Source organism: Lynx canadensis, chromosome E1 (genome assembly GCF_007474595.2).
Source record: "Lynx canadensis isolate LIC74 chromosome E1, mLynCan4.pri.v2, whole genome shotgun sequence".
In the NCBI taxonomy this organism is placed as follows: domain Eukaryota; kingdom Metazoa; phylum Chordata; class Mammalia; order Carnivora; family Felidae; genus Lynx; species Lynx canadensis.
The window spans coordinates 14,694,296-14,711,812 of record NC_044316.2 but is presented as its reverse complement, the minus strand read 5'-3'; the positions used below and the strand labels follow the sequence as shown (position 1 = coordinate 14,711,812).

The following is a 17,517-nucleotide window of genomic DNA, read 5'->3' as shown; positions in this document are numbered from 1 at the left end:
ACACACAGACATGAAGCAGTTTCTGGGTATCGTGGGCAGCGGCTTTATTACATTGGCTTAGGCCGTTCACATAGACCCTTGGGAGGTAGGTAGCCCGCTCTCCATTTTACAAATGGGAAAACGGAGACTCAGGGAGGAAGCACTTTCATCTGACCCCGGAGGCTTGGCACAGGGATACAGGGAAGGAAGGTAGGCTGAGCTCTTCATCATCCCCTGGCTCAGGCCAGGATCACGAAAGAGCCTGGGGAGGGCTGAGAAGGAGGGAGCCCTGTCCTCATTTGAGGCCACACATCTACCCATAGCCAGATTCCAAAGTCAGGTCTCTGGGGCAGCTGAGACAAAGATGTTCATCGAGTGCAGAGCACGGCTGGTCAGGAGTTGAGGACTGTGGGGCTGCCCACAGGCTCCAAGTGGGGTGGCTGTGGGGTCTCCTCTTCTCCCCCTAGCTTACTGGGGGCCATGCTGCTGGTCTGGGCTTCAGGGGCCTCTGTTTCACCCCGATAGGACAGGCCAAAGCTGGGGGGAGAATCAAGAGGCACGCTGAGCTTGGATGCCAGAGAGGTCAACGATATGGGCTGAGGGCAGGGGTTGGTGGGAAAAGGGATACAACAGGAAGAAAGGGCAGCATGAGGTATTGAGGGGGCAAAGGGGCCAGGGCCAATGTGGGGCGGCATGCTCAGAGCTCAGGGCAGCAAAACGAATATCAGTGGAGCAGGAAAGGGGGAAAGAACAAAGGTGGGGCCCCTCCTTCACTCCCACAACCTTTCCCCTTCCTCTTCTCCCAACATACAAACTCTGTATTCGGGACTCAGTGGGTGGAGGGTGGGCTCCCTTATCACTGGAGAGTAGGAGCCATGAGCTGTCTTCATCGTCACTGAGGCAAAGAGGAGAGAGGAGATGTAGGGGTCATTAATCAAGGCCCTAGGGGACACCAGGAGTCCAGCTATGTTCAGGCCTTTGCACAGCGCCCAGGAATGGCCAAGGGAGGACAGAGTGACCCTGGGCCCCTCAAGGCTAGAGAGAAGGTGGTGCTGGGGAGATGAAGGACATCTTGAGGCTTTTACTTTACAGCCTGACGGCCGGCCCTGACATAGCTGGAACTACAGTCTGAAACTTCCGAGAACAAACAGATCCAGCCAAGACAGGAAACTGAAAAATTCATGTGGAGAAGCAGCATTACCAGGTTTCTTTGCCAGGAGGTACAGTGAGCACGGCACGTGGGTGCAGTGCAATCCAGAGAGAAGGGTGGCAGGCTAGGGTGTGCCCAGGCCAGAATGGAAGGCCCAACAGGACAGGCTGGACGGCAGGTCCAGGGGGTGACCAGGCCAGAGTGGTAGGTTCAGCAGAACAGACAGGACAGCAGGCTCAGGGGGTAACCAGGCCAGGTTAGCAGGTTTAAGCCGTAACTAGGTGACAGGCTCAGGCAGTAAGGAGGCTAAGGTGGTAAGCTCAAGGGGTGACTAGGCTGGGTTAGAGCATGACCAGGCTGGGACATCAGGCTCAACAGAAAGAGGAAGGGAGAGCTGGCTAGTGGGAATGGAGGCAGGGACTTACCTGCTCTCTGCTTCCTCTGGAATCCCTAACATCTTGGCCTTGATCTTCTTCCGCTGCTTCTTGACAGCCACCTTCATGGCTTCAACCAGAAGCCCAGGGACCCGGTGGTCCGTGAGCAGCTCCCTGCAGAGGAGGGAGAGGGGCCGAGTAAGCAGTGGGAATGCCAACAGTAGGTCTCATCCCAAGTACCTGTGCATGTTGTCCCCCCCTTTTTAAAACACTCCGCCTTGCTAACACCCCTCAGACCTTAGCTTAGTTGTTGCCCTTTCCTAGGAGTACTTCTTTGACCACTGCTGTGACTCTTTGTACCACCTCCTCCCTCATTTGGAAGAAGTTCCTGGAGGGCAGGTGCTGTGTCCTCCCAGTGTCCCGCACAGTGCCTGGCACATGTCACTGTGGATATATCAGTGAGCCAAAAAATGAAGCTGGTGACTTGAGATCTGGGAACGGGTGTGAGTGGAGCGCCCCCATCCCCAGCTTCCCAGCCCCTGCCCACTGCCCTCACCTCTGGAAGTAGGCCAACTCCTCCTTCAGCAGGAACACGTTGGCTTTGAGTTCATTCCTCTCCTGAAGGATCTGCTCAAGTTCCTCTCGACTGAAGCTGCACTGTCCTACCTTGGAGGGGCGCCCTGGCTGAAGGACGGGTTTGGTCGATGGGGGTGCCTCTGCTGGCGTTCCCCTGCCCCCCCCCCCCGGGGCCATCCCAGGAATGCTAGAGCAAGTGACTGGCAGGGAGACTTGGGAGGCAAGGGCGCTGCAACAGATGACAGACCAGTGCTCTGGCTGAGAGTGAGAGCAGAGGCCGGCTGCGGGGGGGCGCACACTTGTATGCCACCTTCCAATTTTCCGGTGGACCTGCTAACGCCGCACAGCAAACCTTTCCCGAGTGCCCACCAAGTACCAGACCTGCGAATACTACGACGGGCACTCACCGGGTCCTCAGGGGTCCCTGGGGCCCCCGCCTCAGCGGTTGCCCGCTCGGGCTCCTGCCTCTGCTCGTACCCGGCCCCCCTGGCCTGGTCCTGCGCCGGCTCCTGAGCCAGCTCCACTGCCCCCTGGCGCTGTAGCTCCCGCTCGCTCTCGCGGTCCCTCGCGGCACGCAGCTGGGTTTGCACCGCTGCCAGTTTGTGCCGCAGCTCTGAATTCACCAGCAGGAGGCGCTGCAGCTGCTCCTGCAGCTGGGGGCGGGGCAAAAGAGAAGGTAGGCGGGGTGTCGGTGGGTGAGGTGGAGAGCCCCGCCCCTCGCCCCTCGCCCCTCGCCCCGCCCCGCCCCGCCCTCACCGCCTCCGTCTCCTGGCTGCGCTGCAGCAGGTCGCGGTTGTGCGCCCGGAGCTCGTCTCGCTGGCGGTCGGTCACCTCCTTGAGCTGCCGCAGAAGAGCGCGCTCCTCTGAGGAAGGGGCGAACTTAGCAGCGGCTTGGGGTGGGGGCCCTGAGCCGGCCCACCCCACACCCTGGTCGTGCCCGCACTCACCGTGTGGCCCAGAGTGCAGCTGTCTGCGGAGGTGCTCGTTCTCCTCGCGCAGCCGCCGCAGCTCTAGTTCGGCCTGCTGCGCTGACACCTGCAGCTGGGGAGTCCAGGCGGTGAGGGCTACGCTCCCACCAGCCCTGCGGGTGGCGAGGGGAGGGGGCGGTGACTCACTGAGTCCGGGTCGGGCCCCACGGCAGCCTTTTCCAGGAGCTCCAGCGCCCGAACCACGAGCGGCACTAGCCTGGCCGCCGCCTCCGGCCCGAAGCGGCGCGCCAGCTCCTTCAGCTCCGTGCCCAGGGCCCCTGCTAGATGGTACACGAGCTCCGCGGCCGTCCCTGACCCGGCGGCCACTCGAGGCCCGCAGCCAGGCACCCCGGGTATCGTCCCCCTGGGCTCCATGGTTCCACAAGGCCAAGGGCTGCGACACCCCCCTCCAACCCTAACTAGGGCAGGAAAAAGCCAAACAGTTTCGGCTCAGGAAGCAGTTTAGGGCAGTAGAGGGCGGGGAAGAGGCGACAGAGGAGGAGCGATTAAGGGAAAAGGCGTGGGGAAGGAGGTAGTGCACTGGGTCCCCTGGGCCCTGTCCTGTTCGGATCCCCCAAGGTCACAGGAAGCAGGACTGCCTGCTTCCAGCCAGGCGTCCCAGGGCTAAGGCTCAGGGCTCTAAGTGGTCACTTTCGTCAATCCCTCCCCACAGCCTCCAGTCCAGGCTCCACCCCAGTGTCTGGTGTCATGAGGCTCCACTTGGCAGCCAAGCACTACAGGCAAGAGGTGACAGGTAGGAGGGTTGTCCCTGGTCTCAGAGACAGTCATCTGTGAAGCCACGTGCCTATTTCCCCAACCAGGAGTGACACAAAGCTTAAGGGGCTAGGCTGGGCACCACAGTTGGGAGGGGCAAATCCACAAGCTTCCAGACTCAGAAAATGGCAGCAACTGTTCCAAAGGATGTTGAATAGGAGTGATTTGGTTTGCAGAGAGAGAGAGAGAGAGAGAGAGAGAGAGAGAGAGAGAGAGAGAGAGAGAACGAATACGAGTGCACACACATGCAAGAGCAGGGATAGGCAGAAAGAGAAAACGACAGAGAATCTTAAGCAGGTCCAGACCCAGAGCAGAGAGCTTGATCTCACAGCTATGAGATCATGACCTGAGCCAAAATCAAGAGTCGGGACACTTAACTGACTGAGCCACCCAGGTGCCCCGGTTTGCAAATATTTTGAAGGGATGTTGACAAATGTGGTCAAGCAGTAAGGGTGTGAAAGCCCAACCCCACCTCAGTTCCCGGAATCTAAGGGATACTTACTTAGTCCCACAGCCCATGAAAAGGAGGCTCATGCCCCTTTAAGGTTGAGGCCAGCATGTTGCTATGAACAAGTCCAGCCTCCCTACATCCAGAATTTGAGCTCAGGAGGAAAACAACAACAACAACTCAAAAACTCCTATTTATACAAAATTTATTATTACACTTTACTCAGGACTACAAGCCACCAGAGATCAATAACACAAGAAGCACAAAGACAGAAAAATGGGGCCAAGCTGCTGAATGTCACCAGCTTGTCTTTGGGGGTAAAAGACTCCAGCCTGTGGAGCGTCTGAAGCAGGGGGAGGTGAGGATACAACTAGGCATAGAGGTCCTCTCGATCCGCGGAGTAGACCTCGCCCTCTTGCAGGAGAGCGAAGTTGAGGAAGTGGGAAGGTCTGTGCACCTCGTGGTAGAACTCTTTGGGGTTTGCCAGCTGCAACTCATACTTCATGTTGGGATCATGCCGCACACCTTGGGGTAGAAGGAATGGTCTGGTGTTAACAAGGTGCACCTGCCTCACCCAGCCTGGACCCTGGCCATCTCCAAACCAGAGTCAAGCCCCAAGTGCTAAGGGGGATGGCCTACCTCAGCCCCACTTCCCCATGCTGAACTTACCCATAAAGTTGTAGTTCCATGAGGACTGGGCAGGGACCATAAAAAAGCCAAGGAAGCGGTCTGACAGCAGCATCTGGACCCTTTCGTAATGCGAGGGTAGATAGCCCTTGGGATTGTTGCCCTTGTCTGTGTTCTGGCGACCCCATTCATAGCCACTGGGGGTCAGCTTATAGGCTGTCAGTGTGCAGGAGCCTGGTGTGAAGCTGACAGAGCGATGAAGACAGAGTCAGAGCTCAGGCCACCGTTCTAGGCCCTGTGCTGCAATGCCTGCCGCACCCCATTTCCTCCCAAAGGGGCCCAAGTCTACCTGCAGGTGATGATAATGGTCTTCTCACCATCCCAAGATGGGTTGTCAGCCATGATCTTAGCATGGGTGGTGACATCCTGGGGTGACAGCTGGGGGGACTCATTGGGCTGAGTGTGGATCCATCCTAAGGGTTCCATTTCCTATAGGCAAAGAGAGGTGAAAAGTTATCTGGAGCCCCATCTGCAGACGGGAATCACCCCATGAGAACAACACGGCTGCCTTCCTTCCACCACTCTCACAGAAGAAAGCTCCCATTCTCCCACACCCCCACTGACCTTGAGGTACTCATGCTGGGGCAGCTGGCCAGGAAGATGCACGGTTTGGTGAGTGCCCCACTGCGGTACCATCACGATGCAGCGGATCTCCTTCACCTGGGGGTTATCCGGTGGGCTGACCCCATACAGGTATCCTGCAATCTGGAAACAAAGGGGTCAAGAACCAAAACGATTCTTAGTACCATTCCAGACTCTGGGCTGTCAGCCCTGTGTTTCATTCCCTTCCCCAAGAACAAAGGAGAGCTTCTCAAAACGTGGTCAGAATCTCTTGCGTCAGAGTAGCCTGGGGTGCTTGTTCGAAATGTTAAACATGGCCCTCATCTCGGACTTATCACATCAGAATCTCAAGTGGGGTCCAAGAATCTGCATTGCTCACACACTCCCCAATCGATTAAACAGTATCCATAAATAAATGAGCACACCAACACACAGCTCATGAATTTTCACAAGATGAATACATCTTTAAGTCCACCACTAGGTGGTATTTTGAATCTTACCCGGCCATCGACAAAGAGGACCTGTGTCCTATAAACCCACCCGCAATCTTCTATTAACAATCTTCTCAAATTCACCAACCTGAGGCCACAAATTGGGTATTGTATACAATATGAATTACCTGATTACTAGTAAGGCTAAACATCTTTTCAAGGTAGTTTGTTTATTTTTGAGAGAGAAACGGAGTGTGAGCATAAGCAGGGAAGAGGCAGAGAGAAAGGGAGAGAGAGAGAAAATCCCAAGCAGGCTCCGCACTGTCAGTACAGAGCCCGACATGGGGCTCAAACTCACAAACTGTGAGATCATGACCTGAGCTGAAATCAAGACTGAGCCACCCAGGCACCCCCCTAATCAACTTTTCATATGACATTTGCCGTTTGTAGTTCCATTTCTGAACTACCTTCATATTCTTTGCCTATTCTTCTAGTTATTTTTTTATTTTATTAATTTTTATTTTAGAGAGAGAAGCTCCGTACTGAGTGTGGAGCCCCATGCAGGGCTCAATCTCACAACCCTGGGATCATGACCTGAGCTGTAATCAAGAGTTGGATGCTCAACTGACTGAGCCACCCATGCGCCCCTACAATTACTTTTAAAAATCAACTTCCCTGTTCTAGATTCTAATCCACCTTATTTTAGAATTATGCAAAATTTTCTTCCTGTTTTTAGTGTGTCTTTTGCAGCACCCTTTGTCACACACAAGTTATTGATTTTGATTACGGTTTTGTGTCCTTTTTAAAAAATTTTTAATGTTTGGTTTTGAGACAGACAGTGAGCAGGGGAGGGATAGAGATAGAGGGAGACACAGAAGCCGAAGCAGGCTCCAGGCTCCAAGCTGTCAGCACAGAGCCTGATACAGCGCTTGAACCCATGAACCGTGAGATCATGACCTGAGCCAAAGTTAGATGCTCAACCGACTTGAGCCACCCAGGTGCCCCATGGTTTTGTATCTTAAGAAGGCTATCTTGGGGCTGCCTGGGTGGCTCAGTTGGTTAAGCGTCTGACTCTTAGTTTTAGCTCAGGTCATGATCTTATGGTTTCTTGAGTTCGAGCCCCACGTTGGGCTCTGGGCTTGGGATCCTTTCTCTCTCTGCCCCTCCCCAATTCAGGCTGTCTTTGTCTCTCTCAAAATAAATAAATAAACTTAAAAAAAAAAAAAAAGGCGATCTCAGCATTACAATAATAGATATTTTCTTCTAATACTCTACAGCTTAGTATTTTATATTCAGGTCTTTACTCCACCTGCATTTTTTAAGTGCTGTGAGGCAGGGTTCTGACTGTTCCAGTGCCACAAAGCATCCTTAATCCTACAGATCTGATACACATTTATTATGTACACAGGAATCCCTTTCTGACTATATGCTATCCTCTTCCAAAAACTTTTGGAACTCTTAACTGCCATAGCTTTATAACGTTTTAATATTTGGTGGGAGCCAAAACCCTCCTTGCTGTTTCGGCCACTCTTATGTACCTTGCGTTCCAGGCAGTCTCAGGTGAGTTTTAGGCATGTAAAATGCCAGGCACACACTACGGCTTAGTTGAGCACACTTACTCACTTGGGCCCGCAGGTCAGATATGCAGATGAACTTCTTAAGCACGTTCTTGGGAAGGATATAGGTATAACCAGTCTCCTTGATGTCATCAGATGAAACATAGATATGATTGGTCCTCAGGTGAAGGTTGGCAGCAGAGATGGCCCTACAAATGGTGAGGAATGTAAGCATTTCTCAGGCCGAGCACCACAGGCAGCATCAGTAGGCTTTGCCATCCCTACCTCTTCCCCTTACAGTACCTAACCCGCCATTCAGTCTTAGAGGAGAAAGTCTGCGTCTCATAGTTGCTGGTGGTAGAAGTAATGATCTCATCACCATGCTTGTTGACAGTACGAGTCTGTGTTGCTGTCAGCTGTGACTGTTCCTTGGTCTGCTTCTCGATCTCTGCTATCTGCTGCCGCTGCTGTGATGGTGCCGAGATCTCCATACCCAGGATGATGTCTCGAATTTCCGATTGTGTCAGTGATGCCACGTTCACACTGCGGGGACAGCATGGGTCACACCACAAGATCCCTTCCCTTGGTCAACTATGCCTCAATGGCAAGAGTGTAACTTGGTAGGACAAGGGACTCCATACCCTTACCCCAGACGATCCTCAAGTGTATAGTGGAGATGCCCCAATACCGGTTAAGATTTATCACAGCCCAGGATGGCCCTGAGCATGTACACCCTTTCAGCAACACTCAAACGTGCTCAGTAGCCATTCCTCCCTCTTTTCCTTGACAAGAAGTGCCCTGGTTTATAGAACAATTCTCAAAAACAGAAACCCTTAGAACACGTTCTCAATCATTGCTGGTACTGTCAGTCACCTCAGTCATCCTGGGGGGGGTACCTGGACATCTATGGACATTTTTCTTCTTGGTTGCCAAAATGACAGGAAGAGGGAAGGAAGGGGTGTGTGTGCTGTTAGCAGTGGTACCTGGGGATGTGGATGTTAAAACTGCCTGTAACATGAACGGTAAAGAAATGCCCTGCTCAAAATGGCAACATGAAACAATGCCCAAGAATCAGACGGAAACCCTGAAACACTGACATTTTCTACATTATCTGAAGACACTATCTTTTTTCTGTAGGCATCTCCAGGACAATTCCTTGAGAAATTTCTGAGCCTTAAATGTTTCAAAAAACCCAGAAACCACATACCAAACCATTCATTTCACCCTTTTAGGATGTCTCCCAACCACCAGCGCTCACTTGTTTTTCTTGCCGTAGTCGGCCAAGATCAGATCTTTGAGCTGCACTTCCACCTTGATCCACTCCTCGTCAGTCAGAGTGGGCCAGATATGGTGTGGCTCTGTAATGGTCGTCTTGTCTGGCTTCAGGATCACCTTCGCCCGGTCATTGTTCACGTGCAGGGCACGCAGAATCAAGATGAGGCGGGAGAAAGCCTGAGAAGAGGTATGGCAACAAAGGGCGGGGGGGTCAGACACTGAGGTCCTCCCCGTTTCCTCGATTCTGTTCTTTCAGGGAACCCAGAAATTGATTTCAAACTCTAAGGTAGAGCCTCCACCGCTCTCCCAGTCAACTTTTTATGCAGAGCACAGAATTGCTGTCTCATCCACAGGCTGAAGATGTGAAAATGGCCCCATAGGGGACCTGGGGAAAACTTAAGGAAGGCACAAGATTGTCTTATGACCCCAAACCCACTCCTCTTAGAGTGACCTTCTTTGTTAGGTAGTTTCATACCGTATAAGATGAGATAGTCTTGAGCCAGTCATCATAGAGATTAAAAAGAACCATCTGGGGTTCAGTGGCTTTAAGGATGAGGTCCCCAAACTTTTCCACCTTGAGACAAGCCTGGAAAGGGAGCTGGAGCTCCGATCCTTTGATCACAATATTGGGGAAGTCCAGCAAGTGCACCTGAGACAAGATCAAGTCCAAGATTAGAAATAGCCTATACGTCTCAGCCCTCCTTTCTTCTACCTCATCCACCTCTCACCTCCAATGGGTCCAGCATGCCCTTCCTAGTGACAATGATCTGCTTGGGCTGCTCCTCCACAGGCAGAGATCGGATCAGGGCAGCCACCTCCTCAGCCGTCTTCCACTTAGCCAGCTAAAAAGGAAGAGGGGAGGAAATGGAAATTGAGTGTCTATCACCACAGGTCAACTAGAACAAAACAGCCTAGGTCTTGAGATAATCAACCTATCTTTCTGTTGCACACCGCTACTGAATGTTAGGTACTTTGGAGGTGCAAAAGAAGTGTCAGATGGCTTTGCCCAAAAGGGTTTTTCAACCTAGCTGGCCAGACAAAACTCACCCAAGATATACCACAAGCCGGTATTTGATTATATAATACCAAGTGTCTGGGACAAAATAAATTAAGGCTAAAACTGATAAAAAGCTATACAAAGAAACAGGTCTTAAGGGATAAGGAAGACTTGATTAACAGAGTAAAGAGGAGAGATCATTCTAGAAAGAAAGATACATGAGCAAAGCCACAGAAGTGGAAATGGATGTCAGAGTTTGGGGACACTAGGAGGAAGTAGGTTTTATTTATTTTTTTATTTTCATTAAAAAAAAATTTTTTTTTAATGTTTTATTTATCTTTGAGACAGAGACAGAGCATGAGCAGGGGAGGGGCAGAGAGAGAGGGAGACACAGAATCGGAAACAGGCTCCAGGCTCTGAGCTGTCAGCACAGAGCCCGACGCGGGGCTTGAACTCACAGACCGCGAGATCATGACCTGAGCTGAAGTCGGCCGCTCAACCGACTGAGCCACCCAGGTGCCCCAGGAAGCAGGTTTTAAAGGAAGAGAAACCATGGGTGGACAGGTGGTAGCTCAGCCAAATTATCAAGTGTCTAGGAAGCCAGAAAATAGTTAATTCAGCAAAAAAAGAGTTAGATAGATAGAGGTAGAGATTTGGCAAAAATGAGGTCTTAAGCATACTTGGTTCCCTTTAGAAAGATGATTCTTGGTAGTCTTGTTCAAGGTAGGTTAGAGATGGGAGATGCAAGAAACACAGAGACCAACTGGTAGGTAATGAAGGACCTCACATACTGCTGGGCCCCCTGTAGAGTACTCCCCAAGTTAAGTAATTTGGAGCAAAGGTTCAAATGAGACATAATCTCTCACAGAGAGAAACAGGAGGATGTGCCCTGGCTCCCTGCTCCCCAAAGAAAAAGGGGCAGCAAGGTTCCACAGCCTCTCTACCCTTTAACCAGCTCACCTGCCCCAGACGCTTCTGTCCAGCCCACACAGATGTGTGGATTATCTTGAGGAACAGCTGCCCTGTGCGTGGATTGAAGATGAAGATGGCCCCATTGATAGGTTTGGTTGTCAAATTCCCTTCAAAGGTCTAAAGAATGATATCATCAGTTAGTGCGGCCTAGACACATCCACCCTACCTTCCCATATGCACACATTTGCCTCATCACCCTCTCACAGGCATATACAGTCCCACACCCCTAGGTTGTTTCTAATTCTCACCTTGTGAATAGTCACTCTGTAGACATTAGTGTCATCCACAAACCAGATAATTTGGTTGGAGAAGAGCTCACCATAGTTCTGAGAGGACAGATAGGGCTCAGTGGGCTCAGATGAATAGAGCTGCAGCCCCTTGCGGATCCGTTCACGTAACACATACAAGGCAGGGTTTGCCTTCATGATCTTGGCCATGGCCTGCTGTATGAGAGGCTTGCTGCCTGGGAACCAGTTTCCATAGGCACTATGAGAATAGAAGAGTCAAGAAGAGTGAAGACCAGGCTGACAAGTGTCTGCCCATGTACACAGAGGCAAGAAGAAAAGGTCAATGACCCAGAAGAGTAAAGGGCCATACAGGCAAACTAAAAAAACGTGTACATTAAAGTATGGGGCCGACTGGGGTGCCTGGCTGGTGCAGTCAGTAGAACATGTGACTCTTGATCTCAGAGTTGTTGAGTTTGAGCTCCAGACTGGCCACAGAGTTTACTCAAATAAATAAAATTTAAAAATAAAGTATGGGGCTGACATTACATACATGCTTCTGAACACCAACTTACCTATGCAGGTTATAGGCCAGGTCAATGGCAATGAGCACACCAGTGGGTGAAGGATAGATACTCATGTTGTCTGTGGTGTAGTCCAGGAACTTGGCCCGGGCATAGCGTTCAATGTCATGGGAGTCATAGTCCCCCCAGCGCAACTGGATATCAATCCAATACTTCTGAGTGGTGGTACTGTCCATCACATCCCTGAGGGTGGAAAGAGGTTAGGAATCCAGGCGTCAGGAAGCCACTGACACAACCAATGTCCAACAACTACATGAACTCTCAATCGCTACATCTAACTCTCAAAAAGAAAAGGAAAGTTTCCAAAGTAGCACAGGTAGAATAGTAAACAAGCTTCTTGGATGCCAAGGGCTGTGTTATATAATGCACTTACTTGGAGTCTGCCAGCAATGAGGGCCGGGAGACATTCCACTTATAGGAGGCAAAAAGCAGAATATCTGCACAGGAAGAATTCATCTTATAGGACTTTCGGGGGTGAATTGTCTCCTTTTGTACTGTCTCAATTTCTAGTGCATCCAGTTCCTGATCAAATACCTGAAGGCAAAGGTAGAAAGGTTATGACTGCTTATGGGAGCCCACTTAGAACGAGACTTGTAGGAGTCCAGATAATGTGGCACCTGGCACCACAATGCAGGTCTCCTCCTTGGTGCTTCCAAGGTGGACTTCCCATACCAAGAGTGAGCTTTTTCATTTCTTTTCCTTTCTTTCTTTCTTTTTTTTTAAAAGTAGGCGTCATATCCAGCATGGAGCGCAATGTAGGGCTTGCATTCATGACTCTGAAATCATGACCTGAGATCAAGAGTCCTTAACTGACTGAGCCATCCAGGCACCCCAAATACAGTTTTCCTTTTTTTCTTTTCTCTTTAAGTAGGCTCCATACCCAGCACAGAGCCCAAGGTGGAGTTTGAACTCACAACCGTGACTCAAGACCTGGGCCAAGACCAAGAGTCAAATGTTTAACTGACTGAGCCCGAGCTGACCTGACTTCTCATGGTACCCTCTCCCCTCACTTCTGGCCCACCTGACATAAGTCCATCACAATGCTCTCGTGGATCTTCTGCCATAAGTGAGCTCGGAAGATCTGGATGAGAGAGATCTTCAGTGTGGGGATCTTGCCATGCATAAAGATACCTGTCAGGTCCAGCTGCACCTGAAAGCCTACATATACCTGACCGGAAAAAGAGAGTGAAAGTGAACCCAGACATCAAGACACTTGTTTTCAGGACACAATGAAGGAAACACAAACTCTTGTTTTTAGCTTCCTGTCTTCCAGGTCTAGCAATCACAACTCACATTGGCTCGGTTGATGGTTGGGGACCACCAGAGGGTGAATCTACGATTGGGAATCTGGTTCAATCCCGATCGCTGAGCATTGGTTAGCTTCTTCCACTTCATAGACTCCTCAAAACCACTGGCCTTCTCCCTGGGAAAAAGAGACCAGGTAAAGTGATACCCTGCCATCTCCCAGAGCACTGGTCTCTGGTAAACGCCACAGAACACAAAGGCACAATAGGGATGAGCTCAGAGGGTTATGACAGGTTACCGTAAGGGGAGACGAGAATCCTCACCAGAAAAGCCCCTCCCAGGTAGGGAAGTAAGTGCCCTTGAAGAGTGTGTGTTCCAGAATGCCTTCCACACCACCCAGGGCCTGGATCATGTCTGTACGGTAGTTGTTCAGGTTCCAGAGCTTCCCATCATGCCGCTGGTGTGTCCACCAGAAAGGGTTCTGCTTCAAGACCTAGATGGCAAAGCAAGCACCATCAAGCTTCTGGGAGCCTACTGCCCCAGCCAGATTCCTGGCACAGCCGTGGGTTCCTCTAATGCAGGGGAAATCTCTGTACTATCCCCTCCATGTACCTGGTACTGCTTAAAGTCAGTTCGAACACGCCAGCCTTTATCATACGCCAACGTGTGCCGGTCCTTCTGGAAAAGGGTGTTGATTCGAGGAATGCCACGATCCCATGAATCCTCTAGATCTTCTAAGGTCAGTCGTCTGTCAAAAAAACACTGAAGTCAAATATGTGCTCACACAAAGTTTATTTAGCATTCCTCCCTGGCCAAGGACCGATGGGTCAGATGTAGAACCTACTTCCCTGGTCTCCATTAAAATACAGCACGCTCTGTTCCTGACCTCCATGCAAGGCTGCACACCCCTGACAGGACTGCTATGTCTTCCTGGATGTGTACCTGTTCTGAGCAATGGCCTCTTGTCTCTTCAGTGCATACTCAGCCCAGACCCTCTGAGAATCAATGAACTCGCTCTCCCATGGTTGTATGTAGCGGTACAAGTTGGGAATCAGCTGGTCTTCTTCATGGCTCATTCCTGAACGAAAGTGTGTGATACCTACATCTGTCTGCTTGGACCACCTGTTTGGGGGCACAACCAAGATTAGAGAAAAAATAAAACCTAAAAGTAAAGAAACATCCCCTTCCCTCAGGATCTAGAAGGTTTTCAAGCAAGTCCTACCTGAGGTCAGACTGGGGGATGAGTACATGGCCCATTGAGAGCATGCCAAGTCCACCCAACTCCTTAGGGGTATAGAACACAACAGGAGGGAAACGACTCGGCATCTTGGAATTGAGGCCAATCTTGATACGTGTCTGGATCTTGTTCTCACACTTCACTAGCAAGTCCAGGAGCTCCTGGGTGTTCACTACAGCTTCCCGAAAATATGTCATAAGGCCAATAAGAGCGGTGTTCCACTTATTCACAATCTGAAAACAGTGGGGAAAAGGTAAATTATAGGTGAGCCATGGGAGGGGACAAGTGGTGGGGACTACTTGGCCCAGTTGATTACACTCTTCCTAGTTCTCAAGGAAGACTTGAGCTCAGTGTCATTAGGGAAGTATACGTAAGTCAAAACCACTGGAAAATCTGTTTAACACCCACAGGAATGGCTACAGAACAGTGACAACTGTTAGCAAGAATGTGAAGAAAATGGAACACTCCTCTACTATTGCTGGTGGGAACGTGTACTGGTACAATCACTTTGAATAACAACCTGGTAGCTTAAAAGGTTAAACAGAATTGCTGTGTGATCCAGTAATTCTACTCTTAAGTATATAACCCAGAGAAATGAAAACATTCATCTGCACAAAAATCTGTACCAAGTGTTCATGAAAACATTATTCATAACAGCCAAAAAGTAGAAAAAACTCAAATGTCCACCAACTGACAAAGATAAACAAAATATGGTATATCCGTATAACAGAATATTATTCACCTGTGAAAAGGATTCTTCAAGTATTAATACATGCCACAATGTAGATGAATCTTGAAAACATGTTAGGTGAAAGAAACCAGACCAAAAAAGGTCACATATTGTACAATTCCATTTGTATGAAATATCCAGAACAGGCAAATCCATATAGACAGAAAGTACACTCATGCTTGCCAGGAGCTGAATGGTGGGGAGCAATGGGGAGCAAATGACTGCTAATGGATACAGGGTTTCTTTCTGGGGTAATGAAAATATTCTAGAATTAGTGGGGACAGGTGCACAATTTTATAAATATACCGAAAACCAAAGAACTGTACATTTCATTATTTTAATTTTTATTAAAAAAATGTTTAACGTTTATCTATTTTTGAGAGAGAGGGTGTGTGAGCAAGAGAGGGCCACAAAGCAAAGAGGGAGACAGAGGATCTGAAGCAGACTTCGTGCTGTGAGCACAAAGCCCAACGTGGGACTCAAACTCATGAACTTTGAGATCCTGACCTGAGCCGAAGTCAAGAGTTGGACGCTTAACCGACTGAGCCACCAGGTGTCCCGGAACTGTACTTTTTTTTTTTTTTACAATGTGAATTTCATCTCAATAAAAAAATCAACTAAGGCAATATAAACACTTAAGAGCAAATATAGTAAGTAATCCTGGGGTGGGTGGGGGAGAAAAAGGGATGAGAAAAACTACTAAAAATTAATAGAGGAAATAAAAACTAATGGGGCCACAGAAATTGCCTTCTACTATAAACAACTAGAAAACTGAACAAAAGATATAAAACAGTATCTTCAGATAACCGACAAATAGGCAACATAGGCCTAAGGGCCATGACCCTTGAGGAAAAGGAAACAAATGAAGTCAACTCCACGACTGTCCCCCACAACTTACTGCCGAGTTTCTAAGCTGCAGCATACACATAGAGGAGTAACAGAAACAGGGCCCAATAGTCTCGCTCAATTGAAGAGATCAAGATTAGAATTCAGGAGGCCAAGGCAGCTACAATTTGTGGGGCAGAGGTACTGGAGAGAAGCAAGGTCTCCAAAAGAGATTTCTGGAGATCCATGAAGGGATTCCCCATGATTTTGGATGAGTACCAATGTGTATGGAGTAAAACTCCAAGAACACCCGAGATCAGAAAGCTGAGCAAGTCCCACAGGTCATATAAGGTTGGCAGCAGTTTGTGTTCCCACCAGCCAACTAGAGAGAACCTGTAATACATGGGAATTGGGTAGAGTCCCCAGAAGGTTATCAACCCAGCAGCAGAGGTTCATTAGCCCCAGAACAAAGGGTGCTATAGAGTTGCCATAACTACACTTAAAAGCAAGCCTTCAAAGGACCAAACTAACCCACAAGTTACTGAACTGCACACCAGAACACAACTCAATACTCTTTAACAAAACATAACAAAACCTATAAATAATGTAAAATTCAAAATTTCTAGCATGTAATAAAAATGATCATTCATGCAAAAAGAATGAATTAACCATAACCAGAAGAAAAATCAATCAATAGAAATAGACCTAGCAATAACACAGGTGATAAAATTAGTAACCAAGGACTATAAAACAGCATTTAAAAAATCTTATAATTACACTGGAGTATATAAAGGAACATATGAACATAATAAGGAGAGAAGATACTAAACACCTCGATGGAACTTTCCAGAGATGAAAATCATAATATCTGAAATAAAAAAAATACACCGATGGAATGACTCTGTAAAACTGCAAAAGAAAACAATGATTTACATTAACAGAAATTAGACAAAATAAACACTTTCCCAGACAGACAAAAGCAGAATGCATTCACTGCCAATAGATCATTACTATAAGAAATGTTAAAGGAAATTCTTTAAGCACCATGAAAACAACACCAGATGGAAATCTGGATCTACATCAAGTAACAGAGAATACCAGAAAAAGTATGTGAGTAAAATGTAAAAGATATTTTTGCTCATTTTGTAGTTTCTGTAAAAAAATAAAGTCTGTTTAGAACAAAATTAGCAACAAAGTAATGTATTTATAATACAGGTAAAGTTAAAACATATGACAAAAATACTACAAAGAATGAAGGGGAAAATGGAAGTGTAATGTGTGGTTCTTACACTATATGTAAAGTGATCTTAGTAGAAGACTAATGGTGACAGTAGACCATGGTAAGTCAGTGATGTACAGAGCAACCAATTAAAAAAAAAAAAAAGAAAAAGCGTAGGGGCGCCTGGCTGGCTCAGTCATTAGAGCATGCAACCCTTGGTCTCGGGGTTGTAAGTTTGAGCTTCATGTTGGGTGTAGAGATTCCTTAAAAATAAATCTTAAAAAAAAAAAAAAATGTAGTTACTAAGCAAAGAGTGAAATAAACAAGCCCACTCAGGGTGCCTGGCTGGCTCGGCTGGTGGAGCATGAAGCATGCCACTCTTGACCTTAGGGTTAGGAGTTCAAGCCCTACGTTGGGTGTAGAGATTACTTAAGAAAAATAAAATCTGGGGCGCCTGGGTGGCGCAGTCGGTTAAGCGTCCGACTTCAGCCAGGTCACGATCTCGAGGTCCGTGAGTTCGAGCCCCGTGTCGGGCTCTGGGCTGATGGCTCAGAGCCTGGAGCCTGTTTCCGATTCTGTGTCTCCCTCTCTCTCTGCCCCCCCCCCGTTCATGCTCTGTCTCTCTCTGTCCCAAAAATAATAAAACGTTGAAGAAAAAAAAAAATGTTTAAAAAAATTAAAAAAAAAAATAAAAATAATAAATAA

General features: G+C 48.6%; 2 protein-coding genes across 3 annotated transcripts in view; both read right to left on the bottom strand.

Annotated features, from left to right (window-relative positions):
* Window positions 1-19: 19 nt before the first annotated feature.
* LOC115500469 (Rab interacting lysosomal protein) lies at window positions 20-3,743 on the bottom strand. 2 transcript variants are annotated; one of them, XM_030294898.1, is made up of 9 exons: window positions 3,195-3,738; window positions 3,027-3,120; window positions 2,836-2,942; window positions 2,487-2,732; window positions 2,060-2,187; window positions 1,555-1,677; window positions 791-874; window positions 430-516; window positions 20-398 (listed from the first exon to the last, which is right to left on the bottom strand). In XM_030294898.1, exons 1-9 carry the CDS (start codon window positions 3,420-3,422, stop codon window positions 293-295), a joined length of 1,203 nt encoding a protein of 400 aa, XP_030150758.1. In that variant the 5' UTR covers window positions 3,423-3,738; the 3' UTR covers window positions 20-292. The 2 variants fall into 2 exon arrangements, with proteins under 2 accessions (XP_030150758.1, XP_030150757.1); XM_030294897.1 differs by lacking the exon at window positions 791-874 and having other exon boundaries at window positions 20-516; window positions 3,195-3,743.
* Window positions 3,744-4,457: 714 nt separating this feature from the next.
* Window positions 4,458-17,517, bottom strand: part of PRPF8 (pre-mRNA processing factor 8) — a 32,291-nt gene continuing 19,231 nt past the window's right edge. The window contains exons 25-43 of the mRNA XM_030294971.1: window positions 14,024-14,271; window positions 13,744-13,923; window positions 13,414-13,549; window positions 13,125-13,294; window positions 12,850-12,979; window positions 12,578-12,724; window positions 11,930-12,090; window positions 11,548-11,739; window positions 10,997-11,234; window positions 10,737-10,865; window positions 9,508-9,621; window positions 9,255-9,428; window positions 8,763-8,956; window positions 7,808-8,047; window positions 7,572-7,713; window positions 5,521-5,661; window positions 5,246-5,385; window positions 4,939-5,141; window positions 4,458-4,794 (exon numbers count right to left, since the gene is read on the bottom strand). Of these exons, the coding sequence (XP_030150831.1) occupies window positions 4,640-4,794; window positions 4,939-5,141; window positions 5,246-5,385; window positions 5,521-5,661; window positions 7,572-7,713; window positions 7,808-8,047; window positions 8,763-8,956; window positions 9,255-9,428; window positions 9,508-9,621; window positions 10,737-10,865; window positions 10,997-11,234; window positions 11,548-11,739; window positions 11,930-12,090; window positions 12,578-12,724; window positions 12,850-12,979; window positions 13,125-13,294; window positions 13,414-13,549; window positions 13,744-13,923; window positions 14,024-14,271 (3,234 nt within the window). The 3' untranslated portion in view covers window positions 4,458-4,639. The remainder of the gene's footprint in view (window positions 4,795-4,938; window positions 5,142-5,245; window positions 5,386-5,520; window positions 5,662-7,571; window positions 7,714-7,807; window positions 8,048-8,762; window positions 8,957-9,254; window positions 9,429-9,507; window positions 9,622-10,736; window positions 10,866-10,996; window positions 11,235-11,547; window positions 11,740-11,929; window positions 12,091-12,577; window positions 12,725-12,849; window positions 12,980-13,124; window positions 13,295-13,413; window positions 13,550-13,743; window positions 13,924-14,023; window positions 14,272-17,517) is intronic.

Excerpts from the sequence above, each read along its gene's own strand:
- LOC115500469 (XM_030294898.1), bottom strand. The coding sequence starts at position 3,422 with ATGGAGCCCAGGGGGACGATACCCGGGGTGCCTGGCTGCGGGCCTCGA. Across the intron at positions 3,121-3,194 it reads TGGGGCCCGACCCGGACTCA|CTGCAGGTGTCAGCGCAGCA; the intron begins GTGAGTCACCGC and ends TGGACTCCCCAG. Across the intron at positions 875-1,554 it reads CCAGAGGAAGCAGAGAGCAG|TGACGATGAAGACAGCTCAT; the intron begins GTAAGTCCCTGC and ends TCTTTGCCTCAG.